The sequence below is a fragment of the Dipodomys ordii genome, unplaced genomic scaffold (assembly GCF_000151885.1).
Source record: "Dipodomys ordii isolate 6190 unplaced genomic scaffold, Dord_2.0 Scaffold1, whole genome shotgun sequence".
NCBI classification, from domain to species: domain Eukaryota; kingdom Metazoa; phylum Chordata; class Mammalia; order Rodentia; family Heteromyidae; genus Dipodomys; species Dipodomys ordii.
Window position 1 is genome coordinate 34,979,365 of NW_012267217.1, and position 10,048 is coordinate 34,989,412.

The 10,048-nt window shown below is 40.8% G+C and overlaps 1 protein-coding gene across 1 annotated transcript in view; it reads right to left on the reverse strand.

Moving 5' to 3' along the window:
• Positions 1-1,467: 1,467 nt before the first annotated feature.
• Positions 1,468-10,048, reverse strand: part of Hspd1 (heat shock 60kDa protein 1 (chaperonin)) — a 9,230-nt gene continuing 649 nt past the window's right edge. The window contains exons 2-12 of the mRNA XM_013008930.1: positions 9,375-9,550; positions 7,993-8,245; positions 7,195-7,277; positions 5,601-5,696; positions 5,118-5,211; positions 4,283-4,451; positions 3,677-3,776; positions 3,038-3,283; positions 2,569-2,743; positions 2,177-2,355; positions 1,468-2,081 (exon numbers count right to left, since the gene is read on the reverse strand). Coding sequence (XP_012864384.1) covers positions 1,929-2,081; positions 2,177-2,355; positions 2,569-2,743; positions 3,038-3,283; positions 3,677-3,776; positions 4,283-4,451; positions 5,118-5,211; positions 5,601-5,696; positions 7,195-7,277; positions 7,993-8,245; positions 9,375-9,548 — 1,722 coding nt within the window. The 5' untranslated portion in view covers positions 9,549-9,550 and the 3' untranslated portion in view covers positions 1,468-1,928. The remainder of the gene's footprint in view (positions 2,082-2,176; positions 2,356-2,568; positions 2,744-3,037; positions 3,284-3,676; positions 3,777-4,282; positions 4,452-5,117; positions 5,212-5,600; positions 5,697-7,194; positions 7,278-7,992; positions 8,246-9,374; positions 9,551-10,048) is intronic.

The window sequence follows — 10,048 nt, forward strand, 5'->3', positions numbered from 1 at the left end:
AGATGCTTTTCAGTGGACAAATGGATAAAGAAAATGTGGTATATAAATATAACTCTAGCCGGGCGCTGGTGGCTCACGCCTGTAATCCTAGCAACTCAGGAGGCTGAGATCTGAGGATCGAGGTTCAAAGCCAGCCCAGGCAGGAAAGATCGTGAGACTCCCATCTCCAATAAAAACCACCAGAAAACTGGAAGTGGCACTGTAGCTCAAGTGGTAGAGGGCTCGCCTTGAGCTGAAGAGCTGAGGGACAGCGCCCAGGCCCAGAGTTCAAGCCCCACAACCGAAAAAAAAAAAAAAAAAACCCTCTACTCATCCATGATCTTACCATTTGTATGGAAATGGAGACTTGGAAAAAATGAAACCAGATCCCAAATAAAGGTTACATGGCATTCCCTCATTTGTGATGACTAGAATGTGTCTATAATTAAGTAAACACACTGGTTGAAAATATATATACTGGGGGGCTAGGAAGGTGGCTCAGTGGTAGAGTGCTTGCCTTGCATGCATGAGGCCCTGGGTTGGATTCCTCAGTACCACATAAGCAAAAAGCTGGAAGTGGCGCTGTGGCTCAGGTGGTAAAGCGCTAGCCTTGACCTGAAGAGCTGAGGGACAACACCCAGGCCCAGAGTTCAGGCCCCACGACTGGACCAAAAAAAATATATATACTGGAACATTTTCAGACTTTCTCCTCCTGAGAGGGTGACAAAGGTACAATAGCTACCTGCTCTGGTCACAAAAAAAATCTAATACCACAAGCCACCATTAGGTTGTACTTTTTCAGTTCAAGGCGAGTACTCTACTGCTTGAGCCACAGCACCACTTCCAGTTTCCTAGTGGTTTCACTTTTCTGCCTGGGCTGGCTTTGAACTGTGGTCCTCAGATCTCAGTCTCCTGAGCAGCTAGGATTACAGGAGTGAGCCACCAGTGCCCGGCTTTCTTTCTCCCTTTCTATGGTGTACTTCTTTCCATTGAAACATCTCCCCTACCCCCCTTTTTTTGGGTCCGATCGTGGGGCCTGAACTCTGGGCCTTGGTGCTGTTCCTCCGCTCTTCAGCTTAAGGCTAGTGCTCTACCACTTGAACCACAGCACTTCTGGCTTTTTTCTTTTCTCTTATGTGGTGCTGAGGACTTGAACCCAGGACCTCATGAAACATCCCTTTTTAAAGGACATATTTGCTTTATGGTGCAAACCCATATTAAATGTTTTGAAGCTAGAACCATAGTTCCTACAAGAATGCCAAGCTCACCCTTGGCAGCCAGAAATCAACATTCCCAACATGGTTCCCACAAAACTCATCACAAATTCAGTCTGCAAGAAATAAGAAAATACTACAAATATAGTCGAAGACTTCAAGTGGTAGAACAAGTCTGTTTGACAAAGCAAGGTGTTTTAATTGAAGACTCCTGTGCCTTTTAATTGGTTTTCATTTGTCATGTTTTATGGGCCATGGAAAAAACGGACAAATATTAACTTTAAAACAAAATTTTTATTACACAAAGTTTGTCACATAATTGGATTTCTCTCTACTTTATACACAATTATTCTTACTCTCCACAGAAAGGCTGCTTCTGAACTTCTCATCTGGTGATGGCAAGCACTAAAATCCTGATTTTAACAGAATAGTAGTAGAAATGCCTCAGTGATTTGAGTTGAAAGCAGTACATTGGTACATGGCTCTTGCACCCAGTATCAGGAATGTACAAATGTCTTTTATTCAAAAATACAAAATAAATTATCTGTAGGCATGGACAATGACAGCAGTAAACCATTATATATTGTCAACTGAAACCAGTAACTGATGGTTATAGTGATTTTATCAGCCAGCCTTTTCTCCAGTCATTTTCATTAACCGACTTCTCTGAAGTTATTGGTGAGGAAGAGTTTCCTGTCACAGTTCATCAATAATGGTAAAGCACTACTCTGGGAATTAGAACATGCCACCTCCCATACCACCTCCCATTCCACCCATTGCACCCATTGCAGGATCCTTCTCTTCTTTAGGAATTTCTGTGACTACAACTTCTGCTGTAGTTAGCAGTGAAGCCACACCAGCAGCATCCAATAAAGCAGTTCTTACAACCTAGAAAAAAATTTAATGAATGGTAAAATGAGGCAACCCTTAATGAAAATTTTATCCCTTAGGGTTGTTAAATGGCTTTAGCAAGTATTATTTACCTTTGTTGGATCAATGATTCCTTTTTCCACCATATTCACAAAATCTCCAAGCATAGCATCATAACCAACTTCTGAGGAACTCTGCAGAATTCTTTCAACTATCAAAGATCCTTCAACACCTGCATTCTTAGCAATGGTCATTGCAGGAATTTTGAGTGTTCTTTTAATAATTTCAATACCTACAAAGTAAATTTTAGCAAATTCATTTTGGTTCTATAAAATTAACTTTTGTGACATCAAATTCTCTATATACTTCCCCCTTGAAAAATGTGATAAATTAGCTAGCTACCTCTAAGTATAGGCACTACTTTGTTACTCAGAAAATTATGTTGCTCCATTTAGGGATCAACAATATCATTACTACCAACTCACTTGAAAGGTAGTTTTCTTACCGATTTTTTGATCTTCATTAGCAGGTGTTAATTTGTCCAAGGCTGGAATGCACCGAAGCAGAGCACAGCCACCACCTAGAACAATGCCTTCTTCAACTGCTGCTCTTGTAGCATTCAGGGCATCTGTAACTCTGTCTTTCTTTTCATTCACTTCGACATCACTTGTCCCGCCAACCTACAGATCAATGTAGTTCCAGTTAGTATGGCCTCCAATATTAAATGCTGACTGTGCCAAATAACTTATTTAAAAAGTACTTAGTTTTTATAAAAAAGTTCATTATTTGTCCACCAATGACTACCTTAACTGATGTCTTAATATCATCTCCCCTGACCCCAACAACTTACCCACAATAATTTCACCTAGATCAAGGACATGAGTTAAATCCTCACAAATTTTCATACTGAACTCATCATGTACTGGTTTACTGGGCTATCACAGAAAAAGATTGTCAATAACAATAAAATTTACCTTTAGGACAGCCACTCCATCAGAAAGTTTTGCCAGTCGTTCATTCAGTTTTTCCTTTTCATATTCACTAGTTGTGATATCCAACTGTTCAACAATTTCTTGAATACGCTTTTCAATTTGAGCTTTGTCACCTTTTCCTTTCAAAAGCATGGCATCATCTTTGGTCACAATAACTTCCCCAACTTTTCCTAAGTCATGAGGCTGAACGTCTTCAAGATTTAGCGTCAACCCCTCTTCTCCAAATACCTACACAGAAACATAATTTGTGAAATACTAAAGATTTCAAAACCATTGCTAGTCTAGAAGATCTCAATACCCAGTACCAACTAGCAAGAGCATTATATACAAAAGAGATACCTAAGGGCTATCATTGGTAGCATTAGCACTAGATCTTAAGCTTAATTAAATTGTACATCGTTTCTGGGCCCCAAGTTCAATCAAGCCCAAGGACCAGGGTATGCATACACATACATACACAACTATTATGCCCATCTTAGAATATACTCAAGGAAAATTGGAAATTAACAAGACCTTAATTTAATCCCTATCTTCAAATATCCAACAAAAATAATACCTACATCTACACTCACTATTTTAGATCCTACATTCAGTAAACCAATATCACAATGTTTTACTTACTGCACCACCAGTCGCAATTGCCATATCTTTAAGCTGGTTCTTTCTGTTGTCACCAAAACCTGGAGCTTTGACTGCTACAACCTGAAGACCAACTTTGAGCCTGTTAAAAAGTCAATGTTGAGATTTAAATGGAGTAAAAACATCTACTTCTAGTTTTCTTCAAGTTCTGATACTACTGAGATCATTCTGGGCCACCAATTAACTCATTTTAGGTTAAAACAACCACTGAATATACCCACAGGCAGTTGCTCACTAAAATTTTGTTCCAAGCAAAATTAGCAAAATTAGTTTTGGCACCCACATACTTTACAGCCTTCAGGGTACTCCTCAGAAAGAAACAAACATGAGAAAGGTAGCATGAATCACACCTGAAAACTATAACCTTAAATAATGTGGAGGTACATAGTTTAAACCTTTCATACTAGATCCAGGGACCAGTGGGAGACAGAACTGAGCACTGAGACTACAAAAAGCCAGAAGTGCCTTAAAGGGTAAAACACCAGTCTTGAGCAGAAAAAGCCAAGTGAAGTTCTGCCGAGGCTCTGAATTCAAGGTCCACTACTGGCATTGACTAAAAAAATATCTAGAAATGTAAAACAGCGATACCTATTTAAAACCAGCGTACTCAGAGCTTCTCCATCAACATCTTCAGCAATTATGACCAAAGGCTTACGGTGAGCATTGGCAATTTCAAGAGCAGGTACAATGGACTGTACACTTGAAATTTTCTTTTCACTTAGCAGAACATAGGCATCCTGGAATTCACATTTTTGACCTGCAAAAACAGCATTCATTTCAAAGCATAGAAGATGAAAGCAATTTATTTCAATAATTTAGTTTCAATAAACTAAATAAATTAAACCACTCATCTGGGTGTGCTGTTGGCCTGTAATCCTAGCTACTCAGGAGACAGGTCTGAGGATAACGGTTCCAAGCCAGTCTGGGTAGAGTCCATGAGACTCTTATCTCCAATTAATTACAGAAAAAGCTAGAAGTGGCTATATGGCTCAAGTGGTAGAATGTCAAGCTTGAGCAAAAGGAGCCCAGAGGTAGCACCCAGGCCCAGACTTGTTAAGCCCCAGGACCAGCAAAAAATTAAAAAATAACCACTCTGGGGCCTTAGTGGTAGAGTGCTGATCTAGCTAGCATGCATGAATCCTTGGGTTTGAATCCTCAGTACAACACAAACAGAAAAAGCCAGAAGTGGCTCAAGTGGTAGAGGGTTAGCGTTGAGCTCAGCTCAGGGACAGTGTCCAGGCCCTGAGTTCAATACCCAGGACTGACCTTCCCCCACCAAAAGCAATAAAAAAAAAACACTCAGATCATGCATTCCTTTTATATTTTCTTAACAATTTTTGGAACTCTATAAAGTTTTCTCAGATATATGTCTATATTTGACAAATACTAACAATGTATTTTTCACAGACTGATTTGTTCTTACCTTTTGATGTATTAATAAAGTATGGAGAAATATATCCACGATCAAACTTCATGCCTTCAATAATTTCCAATTCATCATTCAGTGTTTTTCCATCCTATGAAATAAATTTGAAAACTCAGCCAGTATACTCTCATCAACGCTGAGGTCAGACACAATGGAAAGAAATATAATATTGCCTTAACATACAGACTGAAATTTTCTATTGGAAAATCAGTCTTGAGAATCATCTCAGTTTCATTAAAAACACATTTGTGAAGCACACACACACACACACACTTGTGGAAATGTTGCCATGGAATGTCTTCTTGCACAACTAATGTATACTAATAGGAAAAATATTTTTGATTAAAACAAAAAATCCTTATCAGCTAGGTGTGGCAGCATGCACTTGAATACTTTTAGCTACTCAGGAAGCTGAGGTGGGAGAATCACCTAAGTCCAGTTTGGGTCTCAAAAATAAATTTAAAAAAAAAGTGTACTTGCCTTTACAGTGATGACACCCTTTCTTCCTACTTTTTTCATTGCATCAGAAATGATATTGCCAATTTCTTTGTCTCCATTTGCAGAAATTGTAGCAACCTGAAATAACCAATTAATCTTCAAAATTAAATGCATACTGTTAATGTTCTATTATTTTCAGACTAACTTCTAATCTGTTAAGTTTCCAGGGCAAGCGAAATTTATGGTGTAACAGCTCCCCCCACCCCCCCAGTCCTGGGGCTTGAACTCAGGGCCAGGGCATTATTCCTGTACTTCTTTTGCTGAAGGCTAGCACTCTACCACTTGAGCCACAGTGCTACTTCCAACTTTTTCTGCTTATGGGGCACTGAGGAATGGACCCAGGGCTTCATGCATGCTAGGCAAACATTCTATAACAATGCCACATTCCCAGTACATGGTGTAATACTTTTAATGAAATATGGGTTCTTTTCCCTGTGGCATATGGATCAATCCCAGAGCTTCATATATACCATGCAAGCATAATGCCATGGAACCTCATTTACAGCCCCTCAAGCTTTTGCAACTAATTATTTGGCTAAATTACATAAAACACACAAAAAGCTACTCTTAGACAAACTAGTAAAAAAAAATGAACTTCATATTTTCCTTTAACAAATGGTGATGCTACAATCAAGTTATGCGATGGCTAATCAGGGCTGTAACAATATTAAGGTACTTGCTTAGCATGTGCAAGACCTGAGTATTTTTGCTTTTTTTTTTTTGTCAGTTGTGGGGCCTGAACCCTGGACCTGGGAACTGTCCCTGAGTGCTTCAGCTCAAGGCTAGTGCTCTACCACTTGAGCCAGGCTTTTTCTGCTTTTGTGGTGCTGAGGAATTGAACCCAGGGGCTCATGCATGCAAGGCAAGCACTCTACAAGCCACCTTCCTAGCCCCAAGACCCGAGTTTCTAAAGTGGAGTATAAAGTACATTTGATAATGAAAAAGAACATCTTTGCAGATATACAAATCTAGTTATGCAGAACTAAAAAAGCAAATTATGAGCACTGAATTCTCTTTAAATACAGTATGAAGAATAAATGCTTCCCTACTTAATGACTAGAATTATGCTGCTGTCCAAAATTTTTTTGTTGTTGTTGATCATAGGGTTTGAACTCTGGGTCTGGGCCCTCAGCTCAAGCTTAGTGCTCTACCCCTTGAGCCACAGTGCCACTTCAGGCTTTTTTCTATTTACATGGTGCTGAGGAACAGAACCCAGGGCTTCATGCATACAAGGCAAGAACTCTACCACTGAGCCACCTTCCCAGCTGTCCCTGAGCTTTTATGCTTAGGGTTAGCACTATCACTTTGGGCCACAGCATCACTTCCTTATTAATTTTTTAAATTATGTCTTTTTTTTGGGGGGGGGGGTTCGGTCTTGGGGCTTGAACTCTGGGCCTGGGTGCTGTCCCTCAGCTCTTCAGCTCAAGGCTAGCGCTCTACCACTTGAGCTACAGCGCCACTTCCGGCTTTTTTCTTTTTGTTTATGTGGTGCTGGGGAATCGAACCCAGGGCCTCATGCATGCAAGTCAAGAGCTCTACCACTGAGCCACGTTCCCAGCCCTCATTACGTCTTTACCTGAGCAATTTCTTCTGGAGTTGTCACAGGTTTAGACTGTTGCTTAAGTTCAGCAATGACTGCATCAACAGCTAACATCACACCTAGTTCAAAAATATAGGCCATTACAATGTATATTCTTTTGTCTTCCAAGGAGAGTTGAAATTTTAAGACTTTCGTTGTATTCAAATGTTTTTAAAATTAGATCTATACAGTTTATGTGCCCTGTCAATCATATCACCAGAAGGCTAAACTACATATGAGATAGGAACTTTAAATGCATAGTCAAGTCCCACAACACTTAAAATTAAGTCAAGAAAATGTCTCACACAAGTGGCTCATGCATATTATCCTAGCTACTCAGGAGGCTAAAATCTCAGGATCACAGTTTGAAGCTAGCCTAGGCAAGAAAGTCTGAGACACATCTCTAATAAAAATTACACAGAAAAGCCAGAAAAGGAGCCCAGGGACAGCGCCCAGGTCCATACTTCAAGCCCCAGAAAGGAAGGGAAAAAGAAAGTTAAATCAAGAAAATCATGGTTGTCTATAGTTTCAACAATAACACCAGTTTAATTGATCCTCTATAAATTATTCCTAATTTTGTGTCACCCAATTATCTTACCCCTAATATCTTAACTTGATTGACATAATACCGAGTCCCATGGAGTTTCCTGCCCAGGCTGGCTCTGAAGAGTAATACTGGGATCTCAGCCCCCTGAGTAGCTAGGATTACAGGTGAGAGCCACCAGTGGTCTGGCTAATACTCTTACTTTCAACATTAGGAATTTCTTGTGTTTTACTGACAAAAGACATCTTTACCTCTTCTGATTTCTACTGGATTAGCACCTTTGCTAATCTTCTCAAAGCCTTCCTTGGCAATAGAACGGGCCAGAACAGTAGCAGTGGTGGTACCATCCCCAGCCTCTTCATTTGTGTTGTTGGCAACATCTTGAACAAGCTTTGCTCCAATATTTTTATATTTATCCTTTAAATCAATTGACTTTGCAACAGTAACACCATCTTTTGTTACTTTGGGACTTCCCCAACTCTGCTCAATAATCACTGTTCTTCCCTGGAATGGTGGAGGGGAAAAAAAAAAACACAAAAAACTGTGACAAAAACCAGACCGTATTTATTTTAAAAAGCAATCTTCAACAGATGACATCCATTTGAAAGCCTCAACTTAAGTCATATCATTTTAATCAGTCCTGCAACATGAATCTCAAGGGCAAGTTCACCAACATTTGTCTACAGACAAAACGACCTCTGCTCTGCCAAGAGCATTAATTGCTAGGAATAAAAGATGCCATCTTAGGAACCAGCACAGAAGGCAAAGTACAAAATCTAGAAGATCCTTCACACCATTTATACTTTCTTTGCTAAGTTCCTGCTATCTTTCAAAGTAATATAATTTGCCTACAATTTCCTCACTTAACACTGACCATCGAGGCAAAAACTAAGCAATACTCTTCCAGTTTCATTCAAAATGAAACCAGGCATGGTACAAATAGTACTGGCAACTTTTGGATTTGAGCCAAGCTTGTACTGTTGAACTGTGCAAAATGCATTAAGTAACTGATACTTGTATCACCAATCTGAAATGAATCATCACTTGCCTGTGTACCAGTTAGGAGCGTCTCAAAATTTACTCATTAAATGACAGTTAAATAGGCTCTGCACTGGAAAATGACAAAAGACATTAAGTATACTATGTACAGGAGGAGGAAATGAGAAGCTAAATAAATTACATTTTTACACAACATAGACGAAGAACTTCTAAATGCAAATTTGGTTAGGTGTGCAATATACAAAAAACTTAGCACCTGTAAGGATGTGACTAAGGTATGCTAAATTTAAACTATCTTATATTTCTATTCATGGCACTAACTACTGGGAAAGGATCCAAAATGTAATTCAAGCAAGATTACTTTTTTCTCAAGTTTAAGAATCAACTTTGAGCTGTAAGTTACTATCCGATTACATCATATTGGACAAAAAGGTTTCATCAATCTAGCCGAGGCAGTTAAGACCATTTGTGTAAGAAAAAAAAAAAGACAGAAAATCCCTAAAACCTTGAGCTCATACAAATTGCTTTCTCATTTAAAAAACTCAAAGTATTGTTCCAAAGCTGAGTGACTACATCAAGAAAACCTCATACCTTTTATACAAGATTATAAAAAAATGATTAAAGAGTACTATACCTTTGGCCCCATTGTAACAGCTACAGCGTCGGCTAAAAGGTCTACACCTTGAAGCATTAAGGCTCGGGCATCTGCACCAAATTTTACGTCCTTGGCATAAGCCCGAGTGAGATGAGGAGCCAGTGCCCTGGACACTGGTCTCATCTGGCGAAGGACTGTCGGTAAACGAAGCATTTCTGGGGGAAGGAAACAATTACACGGTCACTCCTGGCATGGTCCGGGAGTCGCGGCAAAACGTGCCAACCTGTCCAGACACATGTGATGTTCGATGGGAGCCTGGCTGACCTTCGCCAACCGGTGCGCCCGGGCCAAGCGCCGCGGCTCCCGGGGACCGGTTACTGAGCGGCTAGAAGAGGGCGCCCCAGGCCCGACTCGTGCGCCGCACTAGCGCAAACCACAGGCAGCTCCTCCCCGCGGCCCCGACCGAGTTAATCTTTCACCGCCAAAATGGCCTGCGGCGGAATCCCACTCCAAAAGCACCCTTTTAAAGGCCCAGGCCGCGGGGATCACAGACCCGCGTGACTCGGGAGATCCCGGGGCCTGTGCAAAGCCCCGCTGGCCAGGCGCGTCCCCGAGCCTCCACAGGGGGCGACTGCACCAGAGCAGGGGTCGCGGTCGGGGCCCGGCCCGCCGCGCGCAGCCGCACGTGTCGCCTCCCGAAGACGCCCCGAGCA